The sequence below is a fragment of the Poromitra crassiceps genome, assembly GCF_964638095.1.
Source record: "Poromitra crassiceps genome assembly, chromosome: 15".
NCBI lineage: Eukaryota > Metazoa > Chordata > Actinopteri > Beryciformes > Melamphaidae > Poromitra > Poromitra crassiceps.
Window position 1 is genome coordinate 11,288,287 of NC_139634.1, and position 13,669 is coordinate 11,301,955.

Consider the following 13,669-nt stretch of genomic DNA (forward strand, 5'->3'; position numbering starts at 1 on the left):
ATCTAACCCCAATTAAATTCAAATGTTTCTTTTTTTACATAATATATCTGTAAAATCGTCAGATATTTTGTCTGGAGTTGTTAAATAGTATTTATTTGATAGCCTTTAAATAAACATGATCCAGGTGGGGTTTCTGGCTCAACAAAACAGAGAAAAACAATCATAATCAGGCTAACTACAATATACACACAATAAAAATAAAAGAAAGAAAGAAAAAATAAACTCTCACAGCTTAGGTGCGATTGAAAAAACACTACTCAATAGAAAACTTAAGCAATTTCATCGATAATACTGCACATGGCCGCATCCTTGTCCCATATGTTGTCTCTCTTTAAGGACGGCATGATCTTGTCCTGCTGAGCTGCTGCCATGCAGCTGTCCCCTGCCTCCTCCAGATCCATAGGTTCTGTTTTCAGTCTAGGGAGCATCCCAGTGGAGGTTCCAACATTACTCCCTGCAGACCCAATCCTTGGCCCATCCCCAGCTCCATTGGAGCCCTCCATTTGCGGTAAATCATCAGGCAGAGAATCAAGGCAACCCCGGATCATCTCCACCACCCTCTGCAGATGTTTCTCAAACCTGTCTGCCGTCTCCAGCCTCTGTCTCTTCTGCACCTCCATCATGACCCTCAGGGTCTCCCGAGCTTGGTGTGGCCTGTACTCGTTGATCAGGTGGTGCATGTGAACAAACAGTAGCTTTAGGTCCTCCAGCTTCTCCTCACGCTTTAGACTGCCAGGGCTCTTGATCAGGATGTCCAGCAGGTCCAGGAAGTTGACCAGAATGGACATGTTGAGCTTCTTCAGCTCCCGTTTGTGGTCAAACTGCATAGGGTGGAGCCTCTCGATGCCCTGGCTCTCCAGAGGCCGGATGATGAGGTCATCACACTGGAACTGGTTACCAAACATCATGTAGCTGTCCCTGATGGGTGGAGGTGGCTTAGGGGCCAGACCCTTACGGATGTTGTCATCTGTGTACTCTTTGATGTATTGCATCGGCGGAGGCGGCAGGGCACTCACCTGCTGTGGTTCACCCATGATGGTGACCTGAAAGAGTAGCATAACAATGCATGTTACATTCTTTAAATTAACTGGTTAGCTTGTTATAGTTAAGTGATTTCCTCTAGGATTTTTTTCAGCAGCTGGGGGGTGGACATTGTACGTTGTACCTGGGTTCTCACGTCTCATCTTATTTACTGTCAGCTATTGTATTAGCAAACACTGCATCAGGAAGTAAGCTGGGGGCAATTTATTTATATTGTCGAGTTCAAACCATATATATTTAATACATTCAACCAATAATACCAGCTATATGTACCCATAAAGCCAAATGATCTCTCCCAACTCAGAAATTTAGAAGCATGTCTGTTAGATATAAAAAACTGGATGGGTTCAAAATAATTGTTTGTTATTAAATGCTTCTAAAACAGTTATTAGTTATTAGATCTACTAAACATGAGAAATTGTTTCAGCATCTGTGTGTAAATATTGATGGCTGTATTGTCCCTGAAAATCCTACTGTTAAAAATCTCAGAGTGATTTTTGATTCTAAGTTATCGTTCCAGTCTCATATAGCAGCTATTACCAAGACATCATTTTTTCATCTTCGTAATGTTGCCAAAATCCGCTCTATTTTATCTCTGCGCAACGCCGAAACTGTAATTCATGCATTAGTTTCCTCTAGACTTGATTACTGTAATGTCCTTCTCTCTGGCCTCCCTAGTTGTGCTACGAGAAGTCTTCAGCTGGTACAAAATACTGCAGCTAGAATATTGACTAAGACTAGAAAATGTAATCATATCACTCCCATTCTGGCCTCGCTTCACTAGTTACCAGTATATGCTAGAGCTGATTTTAAGGTTCTTCTTTTAACATATAAGGCCTTGCATGGCTTTGCACCACCGTATCTATTAGAACTCCTTACACCTTATGTACCGGCACGCCCCCTTCGCTCTCTCCATGCTGGTCTTCAAGCCATTCCCGGGTTAAGGAAACGGTTGGTTCGAGAGCTTTTGCTTACCGCGCCCCCTATCTGTGGAACAAACTTCCACTATATGTTAGGGAATCTAGTTCAGTTGACATTTTTTATGTTTTTAAATTCAAGACTGAAAACACACCTTTTTTCTCTGCACTACGGTTGGGTTTGTCACATTTTAAAACACCCCTTTTATTTGGGATGTTTTTTAATGTGGCTGTTTTACTGTTTTTATTCATTTATTTATTTTATTTGTATTCAAACACCCCTTTTAACTTGTTTTTTTTATGTGGCAGTGGCCCTCACTTGTGTTTGTTTTGTTTGTAAACATCCTTTTAAGATTAATTTCTTAGAGCATTGTTTGTTATACTTTGTCCTGTGCTCTTTTTTAAGTGTAAAGTGCACTGGGACCATGCTTCATGGTGATTTTGCACTTTAAATAAAAATTGATTGATTGAATAATAACGAGAGGCTCCCCGAATCCCCTGGCCCATACCATGATATGGACAGTGAAAAGTTGACATTTTGTCAGATTTTAGGGTACGTTATCTCCCATAGAAACAGCACATTTGCGAGCCTGAGCCTACAATATCCGCAGAGAAAATCGCAGTCTAGAGAAACTCGAGTTTCCAAAACGAATGCATGCTAGTGAGCGAATGCTAGTGAGTTAGCGGCTGCTAGCGTTACTTACTATTTGGTTAGCAGATAGCTGGCGCTAGCTAGCAGCTAACAACCATTCTCCTTGACGCTGTTGCTTTAACGCAGTTTGCTTGTCGGAGTCTTCAAAGAAACACAATGTTCAGGTGAATTGATTTGGTCACCAAATTAATCTAAACTAATGCCAGAGCCAGAGCTTAAATGTTAGCGTATGTACCGTTAGCTAGCTAACGCTAGTTAGCTCGCGACTCGCGAGATTGCCTCTTGTGTGAAGTCGGTATTAGCTAACGCTTGCAGCTAACAAGCCATTATGCTAACGTTACGGCGATTAGAATGAAACATTACACTTTCACACACCTCTCAAATGACTCCTCAGTTGTTGAATGTATTCTTTAGATAACGTTATGAAATATTACAACAGTTAATGTGTCGGACATCCAGCTGCTGTCAATCCATGGCCAAAGATGGCATTGGCTTCTTCTTCTTTCTTAAGATTTACTGGCGGGTGGCAAACAACGAAATGGTGCATTACCGCCACCAACTGGTATGGAGTGTGGATGACACTCAAAATGTTACACCAGCAAAGTGAGTGACGTCATAAACTTTGCAAACACATTCGTTTGCCTTGAGATTAAATCAAATGGGGTTTTGTTATTTTATAATTTTTAGTTAAAAGTAACATTGTAAAAGTAATGGTGAAGTTTAGCCCCCCCCCCATTTCATGTAACCATAAGGAAACAAATATGTAGGCAATATTGTTTTAGATGCTTAAATTGATTTTCGATGTGTTGCAACATAGTGTGTGTGTGTGTGTGTGTGTGTGTGTGTGTGTGTGTGTGTGTGTGTGTGTGTGTGTGTGTGTGTATGCCCCCGTGCGCCTGCGCGTGTGGGTGCTTGCACACATTGCTTGTCTGCACTAAGGATGTGGTTTTAACAACTTTATGCCGGAAACTGACTCCTGGGTGCTCAATCTCTCCCCGTGTGTTTCAGTGCTACACATAGCAGATACTGTGGCTGTTTACCATGTTCCCCAGGGTTATCATGAAGGGAACAATGATCAAGAAATCTCAACAGAAGAGGAGAACATCACCATGCAACTATAAGGAGAGGTTTTTTGTGTTGGATACCCAAGATTTGAAGTATTCTGAACGTCGTCCGGGGGTAATTATGCATTCATTCAAGGCAGTGACTTCAGCTATAATACAACTAATTGTAAGCTTTGGCCTTGCAATGTGGCCTTTTGGTAAACTAATAGAATGCACCATTATACAGATAACACAGAGCAAACATAATGTAAAAGAAAATGTCCTTTCAGAAAAAGCCCTCGCTGAAAGGCTGCATTGAGCTGTCCAGAATTAAATGTGTGGAGATTGTGTGTAGTGATGTCCCCATACCATGCATCAATAAATACGCTTTCCAGGTGAACTTCACAATTTCTACAAGAAAAAATACACACGTCAAAAATAAGGATGAATCAATTATTGTCGCTTCAACGTTACAAATACCGTATACAAATTTTACCAAGAGAACAAAATATCACTTTTTCCCCTCAATAAAATATCTCCACAGGTTTTTCACGACACCTATTACCTCTACATTTTTGCCCCAGACAATGATTGTCGTCAGAGGTGGGTCCGAGCTCTCAAAGAGGGTAAGCAGTTTTGCAAATTAATTTTCATTTTGCAGGCAGCAACAAATAGCGATGAACCATGGTGGTATATCTCAAGCAAATTCAAACATTTGATGTTTCAAATGTGTGTTTGCCTCAAACTATAATTATTGTGTTCCCTACATAGAGACAAAGTCTAACAATTTGGTTTTAAAATACCACCCAAACTTCTGGATGGATGGACGTTGGAAATGTTGCCACCAGTCAGAGAAAATGGCGACAGGTTGTCATGAATATGACCCCATGGGCTATGGTTTGTATTCTCTCCTCTCTGCCGATTTTTCATTCAAAGCTGAACCCCCAAATATATTTATTGATTTATTAGATTTAGCTCCAAAGAAAAAAGTCAATTCCTGTATGCACTTATCACCTCTGCATTGATTTATTTAAAAAAAAAGGTCAACGTTAGGTCACGAGGATCTTTCTCAAGACATCTTGTCTTGACATCATCTTGTCTCAAGACACAATGTCCTTGTGACCAAAACGTTGGACATTGTTTTGAATCAATCAATGTAGAGATGATAAGTGTGTGCACTGTGCAGGAATGGACTCTTCTTTGGAATTGGATCTTCGGGGGGAATTGATTCCCTGCAGCACAAAAGAGACAAAACAATTGGTGTACGTGTTGCCGTCTACTCATTTGTTAGTTAGCTCCAGTTTAAAAAAATCTCATAAATAATGTGAGAGGCTTTTTGCAAAGCTTTCTTGTGAAAATTTGGTTTGTATGGCACATTTTGCACCTATTTATTATTTTTTAATTTAGTGTGATATTTTAATATGATCTGAAATCCAGTGTGAAAGTAAAGTCACTGTTTTGCAGATATGTATGTCTGTCAGGAGAGTTCTAAAATTCCATAATTTTGATTGCTCCACAGCTTCTAAAAAGGCTCTCCCTGAAATACCGGACCCACAGGTACACATAACACATATGTGCTATTACAGTATTATATTATTCTTGTGCCAGACGACACTGTCCAAAAGTATCTCGAAGTAAAGAAGGTCAAATGATTGTTCACCTGTTAAAACTTTTGAGTTATATAGTTTCCAACCATGCGTGAAATTTTGTGAAAATACACTATTGAGAGATTTATTTTTTATTTTTTTATCAGTACTTTGCCATCAATGTTCTCTCAATGTAATAATATTGCTATATAATAAAAGGGTATGTGCCACTGGTATATGGGGTATTTCTAATCAAATTCCCTGAATTCAAGGTTTGTCTTTATCTCTGTCTGGCAGAGGACACTGCATGATCCAGGACAGAGGGTGGTAGTAGCTCTCAAAGACTACACCCCCCTCGGAGACAACGACCTGCCTCTTAGGAAAGACCAGGAATACATCCTGACTGACACGTCTCACTCTGACTGGTGGCTCATACTGGATAACGAGGGGTAACTACAGAGCATCAAGACATCCACCCCATCCCTAGTTACTGTTTACACTGCAAAAAAGATCAATTTATTTTCTAATACTGATCATAAGTCAATGTAATATCTTAATTCATGTAAAACATGTCAATTTTTCCTCCCGTCTCTCTTAAGGAACAAAGGGTTTGTTCCCAGTACTTATGTATTTGAAAAATCTGGCGCCGACTTTGATCGATTCGAGTGAGTCTGATTTCAGTGCTCTTCTACCTTTTGAATGATTCACTTATGAATAAGTCTAAATCCATTCGCTCATATCCTCTAACTGAACTGAGTTTTGTGTCCTCTCACAGATGGTACAACAGAGACATCACCAGAGGACAAGCAGAGGAACTGTTAATGAGAGAGGTAAAAAAGAGTCTTTCAAGTCTTTCAGCCTGCTGCAGCGCTGCAGCGATTATTGTGTCTTTGTTTATCCCCTCAGCCCTATTTTGACAGCAAAACAAATACTTTGCTTCATGAATAATGCTGAAGATAAGCTAATTAGCAAACTAGTGCAGAGTAGCTGTTTGATCCAGTGCACTAGTTTGACATGACTGTGCTACCTGTCATTGTTGCATTTGCAGAATGATTCCAAACACATATACAAAACGAAAATGAAAGACTTATGATGTCTGACCACAAAGTTTTCTACAATTCAGGATTTCCTGCATACAGTAAATGTACCCTGCTTGGGTTTGCAAGCACAAGTTCAACTTGTGTGATTTTTATTTTATTTTATTTAACCTTTATTTAACCAGGTAGGTCAATTGAGAACCAGTTCTCATTTACAATGAGGACCTGGCCAAGAGGCAGCATAAAAGGCAAATAGAAAACAAAATGGACATAAAGAAAAACATAGAAACAAATAATACAATTATACACGTCATACCAATCCTAAAAGAGTAATATTTACAATATTTACGGTGACATATTAAAAAGTAAATGGCTAAAAACAATAAGGACATATATGAAGAAGCAGATGGCTAAAACCAAGTGCAATGATCTTGTACTTAGTGAGTTTTTGAAAGAGGAGAGCGGAATGAGTGAGTTCAGTTTTAAGGTCCGTTGCAGATGATTCAGTCATCTGCAGCAGAAAACTGAAAAGAGGAACGACCAAAGGAGGTACGGGCTTTGGGTATGAGGAGATTGATGGAGCTACTGGAACACAGACTGCGATTTGTGTTGTGGATATTAAGAAGTGACTGTAGATATGACGGAGTTTTACCTATGAGAGTTTTGTAAATTAATAAAAACCAGTGAGTTTGTCTGCGAGAATGGAGTGAATGCCAGAATGATAAGGATGATCCATCATAACTGACTACCATCTCTTTGCTGGTTTTAAAATGGTGCCCATGCAGACCAGTTTGCAGCTGAAACAAGACAAACGATCAGCAAACGTCTCTAAAACCTCTGTTACAACTGTGTTTGTGTGATGATTTAATGACGTTTCAATGATGTCTTTTTAGGCGAAAGAGGGTGGATTCATTATGCGTAACTCAAGAGAACCAGGAGTGTACACAGTATCTGTCTTCACCAAGGCACCAGGGTAATCTCATTTCCATCATATCTCTCACTTCTCACTCTCACTTCTCACTCTCACTCTCACACAGGCGCGGACTGCATAATCGGGCACGTCGGGCAAATGCCCGGTGGCCTGGCCTGGCCTGGCCTGGCCTGATTTTTTTTTTTTTTTTTTTTTTTTGGTGCCCGCAGTCAGGCCACTCACTGAACAGCAGGCCAGGCGCCGCCTACTGGTTTACTAGTGGTTTTATTACTTTATTCAGGGTTAAAGTGGGTGCATCTCATTGTAAAATTGGACTCGGCCCAAATTGGGCTTCAAACGGCCCAAATTGGGCTTCAAACGGCCCCAATTGGGCTTCAAACGGCCCAAATCTGGCTTCAAATGGCCCAAATTGGGCTTCAAACGGCCCAAATTTTTTGCCGGCGCCCTTCGGACGGCGGCACGCGCGCCGGCCCGTATTGGCCTGGCCTGCTTGGTATCTAATGCCCGGCCTGAATTTTGATCTCAGTCCGCCCCTGCTCTCACATGATATCATAGCGGGTGGAACTATTCTGTTGAATTTGTTGACTGTTTGAGTGAGGGTTAGGTCATTTTGATGATATCGAGTGGATGAGTGGATGTTTGACTATACGGTTAAATGTCAGAACAAATGACGAGTGCGTCTCGACCTGTTAGGCCTAGTGGCTTATCAAAATTACATTGAATTGAAATCATTTGGATTTTCCTCATCTTATACTGCGGATCAGTTGTCTGGTTCCTTTCAGTTCAATCTTCTTCTTTTTTTAATAATCTGCTGACTTTGAATACTTCTGTGGTTCTTCTCTTACACACCTTTAGGTCGAATGGAGAGAAGAATCCAAGAGTGAAGCACTATCTGATCAGGGAGACAGAAACAGGCAAAGCTGCATTTTACTTGGCAGAGAAGTACCCGTTCAACACCATTCCTGAGCTCATCGAGTACCACCAACACAATGCTGCAGGTAAAAACTGTCAGATGTTTACCTTGATTTTAGTTACAGTTCTTTCAAACATCACGGCGTGTGAGTTCTCATCGCTTACAGGCACATTTATTATTATTATTATGAATTGAAGGGCAAAACTTTTCAGAATTTACCACTCGCTTTTTAAAATATAAATATTAAAGATATTTTTGGTGTTATATGAACTCTGCAGGTCTGATCACCCGTCTGAGACACCCGGTCTCCCAGGACAGAGGCTGCTCACAGGACCCTGCTAAACTCTGCAAAGGTTAGAAGTGAATCTGCTCAGCTAAAAGAGCTGTTTGAATCGCTGATGGCGTTGGGCATGTTGTTGACCTGATCTGAATGTAATTAGATATAGCAATCATCTTGCAGAGTTCTAAATGTAGAGAGAGGATTATGTGACTTCTTATCAAATAGCCAAGGAGCCTTCCGTTTATATTCATATTGTATTTATGATTATGGTAAGGAAAGGTTTGGCGTCTTTGAGAAAAGGAAGAAACTAGAGGGTGAGGTAGTTAAATCTAGGCGCCAACAAGAGATAGATAGACTTATCCAGGAGAGAAGACAGCTTAAGAGGCAGTGGAGGAAAGCTACAGAGGTTGAGAAGGAAGGCATTGATTGCTTGCAGTCAGATGTGAGGGATCGGTTGGCAGTTTTAAGAAGAGCAGAGAGCATTAGGAAAAATAGGAAAAAGAAAGAGCGAGCTAGAATAGCATTCTATAAGGATCCATTTAGATTTGTGAAGTCATTGTTTAGTAAGGAAAAGAATGGTAGCCTTATGGTACCTAAGCAGAAGCTTGAGGAATATTTGGAGGAGGTTCACAAAGATAGGGAAAGGTTTAGAGAGATGACAGTCCCAGCTGATATTCCACCTATTGGTGAAATAGAGAGCCAGTGTGATGATAGCCCACCAAGGTGGAAAGAAGTTCAAGAAGTAGTGAGACGTACAAGGGCCTCTTCAGCCCCGTTTCCTAATGGAGTCCCCTACCGGCTGTATAAGAGTGCTCCAGATGTGTTGCAGTTTCTATGGAAGCTGATGAAGGTAGTCTGGAAGAAGCAGGTTATTCCTAAGGCATGGCGTAGAGCAGGGGGAATCTTCATTCCTAAAGAAAGGGACTCGTTAGAGATAAGTCAGTTTAGACCTATCAGTCTACTTAATGTTGAAGGGAAGGTTTTCTTTAGTGTTGTGGCACAGAGGCTGTCTAGTTATCTAGAAAAGAATAGGCTAATAGATACTTCGGTGCAAAAGGCTGGAATTCCCGGCTTCTCCGGGTGCTTAGAGCACACCAGCATGATCTGGCACCAAATCCAGTCAGCTAGGCGTGAGAAGAGAGACCTGCATGTAGTATTCTTGGACCTGGCTAATGCTTTCGGGTCAGTGCCGCATAGTCTGTTATGGGAGGCCTTTGATTTCTTTAGAGTGCCAGGTAGTATAAAGAGCTTAGTTAAAGCCTACTTCTTAGATATTCAACTCTGCTTTACCACAGCAGAGTACACTACAGCTTGGCAGCAGCTGGAGATAGGCATTATGGCAGGGTGTACAATTTCCCCATTAGCTTTTACCATGGCAATGGAGATCATTATTAGGGCTTCAAAATGGGTAGTGGGTGGAGAAAGGCTGCAGGGAGGGCTGCGGCTCCCTCCAATTAGGGCATACATGGATGACATGACGACTATGACGTCAACCGCTCCATGTACTAGCAGATTGTTGGATAAGTTAAATAGTAATCTGCAGTGGGCTAGAATGAAAGTTAAGCCAAGTAAGTCCAGGAGTATTTAAATCCTTAAAGGGAGGGTAGTAGGTAAGAAGTTTGTTATAAATGATGAGGTGGTGCCTACAGTGTTAGAGAAACCAGTCAAGAGTTTGGGAAGATGGTATGATGCAAGTCTCAGTGATAAGGGACAGTTTGAGGAGGTGAGGCAGGAAATGATTCAAGGTATTTCAAGTATAGACAAGTCAGGGCTCCCAGGAAAGTTAAAGTTGTGGTGTGTGCAGTTTGGATTGTTGCCTCGGTTGATGTGGCCACTGACAGTGTATGAGGTTCCCCTTTCAAAGGTAGAAAAGCTAGAAAGGATGATTAACTCATTCATTAGAAAATGGCTCGGAGTCCCACGCTGCCTAAGCAGTGTAGCCTTATATGGGAAAGGCATATTGGAATTGCCATTATCTAGCCTGACAGAGGAGTTCAAGTGTGCTAAGGTTAGACTGGAAATGACTCTGACTCAGTCAAAGGATCCAGTGGTTAGGAGTGTAGCGCCCACAGTTAAAACAGGGAGGAAGTGGAACCCAAAGGAGGCAGTACAGCAAGCACAGTCAGCTCTTAGACACAGGGATATCATAGGTCAGGTGCAGCATGGGCGTGGAGGCTTAGGGTTGTGCATAGGGAAACCTGTGTGGAACAAGGCATCAGTAATAGAAAAGAGGAAGATGGTAGTTGAAGAAGTACATAGGCAAGAGGAGGCAGTAAGATGTACTAAGGCAGTGTCGCAGGCAAAGCAAGGACAGTGGGTGAACTGGGAGAGTGTAGAGAAGAGAAAGTTGAAGTGGAGAGAGTTGTGGAGCATGGAGGCCAGCAGAATTAGATTTATTCTAGGGGCTACTTATGATGTGCTGCCATCTCCCCAGAACTTAAATCAGTGGTTGGGCGAGGATGGTGCCTGCCCGTTGTGTTCTAGTGTATGTACATTGAGGCATATACTGTCAGGGTGTAAGGTCAGTCTCTCCCAGGGGCGATACACCTGGCGTCACAACCAGGTGTTGAAATGTTTGGCAGCTGCAGTTGAGGAAAAGCGGCTAGAAGTAAATTCTCTAGTTGCTAGCAAAGAGAATAGACAGATCAAATTTGTACGTGAGGGAGAAAAGATTAGACCAATTAAGGTCAGGCACAAGTTAGGGCAGCTAAGTGTAGGTGGAGCCTGGGAAATGAGGGTTGACTTGAATGAACAGCTAGTCATCCCAGCATATATAGTTAGCACCCGGCTACGTCCGGACTTGTTACTGTGGTCTGAGGTAGAGAAGAGAGTTTATTTTATCGAACTCACAGTCCCGTGGGAAGATCGAGTTGAGGAGGCTTATGAGCGCAAGAAAGCTAGGTATGCTGAAATGGCAGCAGAGGCAGAGCAGCGAGGTTGGAGGGCTCGAGTGCAGCCTGTAGAGGTGGGCTGCCGTGGTTTTGTGGCAAAGTCCGTTATTGCCTTACTAACTGAGTTGGGCATTCGGGGACGGAGCCTGAAACTTGCGGTTAGCAACATGTCTCAGGCAGCAGAACGAGCAAGTGAATGGCTGTGGATAAGGAGGAAACATGCTAGCTGGGGAGCTCGCTAAGGTCAGATTGATTGTTTGTTGTTGGTCATGATTAACGGTCCGCATCAACAGGGCTGAATCATTGACAGTGGTGGTGTAGTTAGGGATTGTTTGTTGTTGGTCATGATTAACGGTCCGCATCAACAGGGCTGAATCATTGACGGTGGTGGTGTAGTTAGGGATTGTTTGTTGGTCATGATTAACGGTCCGCATCAACAGGGCTGAATCATTGACAGTGGTGGTGTAGTTAGGGATTGTTTGTTGGTGGTCATGATTAACGGTCCGCATCAACAGGGCTGAATCATTGACAGTGGTGGTGTAGTCAGGAATGTCATACCGAATCGACCTGGATAGCTAGGCTTAGATAGTGAGGTAATATGCAGTTGTGCGGTGGTAGCATGGAGGGGGGTGTTTCCAGGACGCTGGATTACACCGTTAAGCCTTCTTGAGGTGTCGTGGGCCTAACTTAACGAAACGTCGGTGAAGGAAGGTGCCCACTTGAAAACCCCAATGACATGCTTCATACTGCTGTTGGCTAGGGTAGGTAACTGGTGATTTGTGTCTTGTTTATTAGTTTGTTAGCCTGTTAGCTTGTTTTATTCTGGATTGGGCTTCTAAATGTGTTTTTCCTCGGATTTTGGCACAAGGGATAGTAACATCTTGTCCTGTGTATTAATTAACACATCCGGAAATCAAGAACATTGGAGGAGGTGATATAAGCCCGGTGATGTTGATGTAACCACAACACATGCACTAAAGTTCTGCCTGGGAAGCACCGGTGAACAAGAGCTGTATAAGAACTAGTGAGACTGGAGCGTTGCCAGGGAGGGGAAGCTGTATGCAGTTTCACATTTCAACAAACTATTTTTGGTGTTTTTACTATTGCTTTTTGTGTCCTTGCTGTCCTTTTTCCTTAGTTGTCTTTTATCAGTTTTATACAAAGACACTTATGTGTTACATACAGGTATCCTGGCATATCTATAATTATTACTTTGATGTATTTCTGCTTGCTATAGACGGTTGTAACTTGGCAACATAAACATTCGAAATTGCCCCTAGCTTACTTCCTGTTGCTTTGTTTGCCAATACAATAGCTGACAGCCTGACAGGAAATAAGTTTCAAACTGTTCCCTAGCAGCACAATACTACGAAAACGTCTTAAGAGACTCTGCAGGTATGATGGGGTCAGAACGTGCGCGCGTGTGTGTGTGTGTGTGTGTGTGTGTGTGTGTGTGTGTGTGTGTGTGTGTGTGTGTCTAAACAATAGTAAACCAGTGACGTTTACTATGTGTTTACTATGTGTGTGCTTCTGGTGTACAGGGACAGCCAATTTAAGTAGTACAGGTCGCAGTGATGAGTTTTGTAGGGGGCTTTGGTGGAAAATGTAATAGCAGAGTGGTAGGCCTACAACACTAGCCTGGGTAAACCCATCCCCCACGTGACCTGCTCTCAGACCTGCTCTCAGTCTGTAGGATTATACAATAGGTTAGGTAGTCTGTATTTTGAATAGGATTATACAATAGGTTAGGTAGTCTGTAGTTTGAATAGGATTATACAATAGGTGAGGTAGTCTGTAGTTTGAATAGGATTATACAATAGGTGATGTAGTCTGTAATTTGAATAGGATTATACAATAGGTTAGGTAGTCTGTAGTTTGAATAGGATTATACAATAGGTTAGGTAGTCTGTAGTTTGAATAGGATTATAAAACGGCTCTCTCAAATCAAGCAATCTGATTGGTTCACAGCCATTGTATAATTCCAGTAACCGAGTTCAATAACCCATGGCCATGGGTTATTGGTTGCCATGGCAACTCTCTTACTAAAAGGCAGCTCTGCGCTCGAGCTCCGTGTTGGGCTTTCCAGAAAGCTCTCAGCTTCTCAGCAAGCGCCAGGATTGGCCAATGTCAACTTCAGTCTCCAGAACGATCCAATCAAATCACCCGCACGTCTATCTTCTTGCTAGAGGTCCCGCCTTACAGTAGTGTCAAAACAAAAAGCTACTCGCTTGCAGCCAGACGCATGATGGCGCAACTCTCTTAGGCTTTGGTTACCTCAAAAACAAAATGGCGGAGACAGCTTTCAGATCCTTGTGAATCGATCTTCGCTTATAACTTTACTAATACTTCGCAGAAAATGATGTTTTGTACAAGAATAG

General features: G+C 42.1%; 2 protein-coding genes across 2 annotated transcripts in view; one reads left to right on the forward strand and one right to left on the reverse strand.

Annotated features, from left to right (window-relative positions):
• Window positions 1-3,109, reverse strand: med7 (mediator complex subunit 7). Its single transcript, XM_083651705.1, has 2 exons — window positions 2,986-3,109; window positions 1-1,043 (listed from the first exon to the last, which is right to left on the reverse strand). The coding sequence occupies exon 2, from the start codon at window positions 1,032-1,034 to the stop codon at window positions 270-272; it is 765 nt and encodes a 254-aa protein (XP_083507831.1). The 5' UTR covers window positions 1,035-1,043; window positions 2,986-3,109; the 3' UTR covers window positions 1-269.
• Window positions 3,110-3,651: 542 nt separating this feature from the next.
• LOC310790021 (tyrosine-protein kinase ITK/TSK-like) overlaps window positions 3,652-13,669 on the forward strand; it is a gene marked incomplete at both ends in the record, with an annotated part of 22,250 nt that continues 12,232 nt past the window's right edge. Inside the window, 11 exons of the mRNA XM_083651740.1 lie at window positions 3,652-3,789; window positions 3,944-4,048; window positions 4,198-4,279; window positions 4,425-4,550; window positions 5,173-5,210; window positions 5,537-5,688; window positions 5,839-5,904; window positions 6,015-6,069; window positions 7,170-7,249; window positions 8,063-8,205; window positions 8,399-8,473. Coding sequence (XP_083507866.1) covers window positions 3,652-3,789; window positions 3,944-4,048; window positions 4,198-4,279; window positions 4,425-4,550; window positions 5,173-5,210; window positions 5,537-5,688; window positions 5,839-5,904; window positions 6,015-6,069; window positions 7,170-7,249; window positions 8,063-8,205; window positions 8,399-8,473 — 1,060 coding nt within the window. The remainder of the gene's footprint in view (window positions 3,790-3,943; window positions 4,049-4,197; window positions 4,280-4,424; window positions 4,551-5,172; window positions 5,211-5,536; window positions 5,689-5,838; window positions 5,905-6,014; window positions 6,070-7,169; window positions 7,250-8,062; window positions 8,206-8,398; window positions 8,474-13,669) is intronic.

What these genes read in the sequence shown, in the direction of transcription:
- med7 (XM_083651705.1), bottom strand. Translation starts at nt 1,034, where the DNA reads ATGGGTGAACCACAGCAGGTGAGTGCCCTGCCGCCTCCGCCGATGCAA.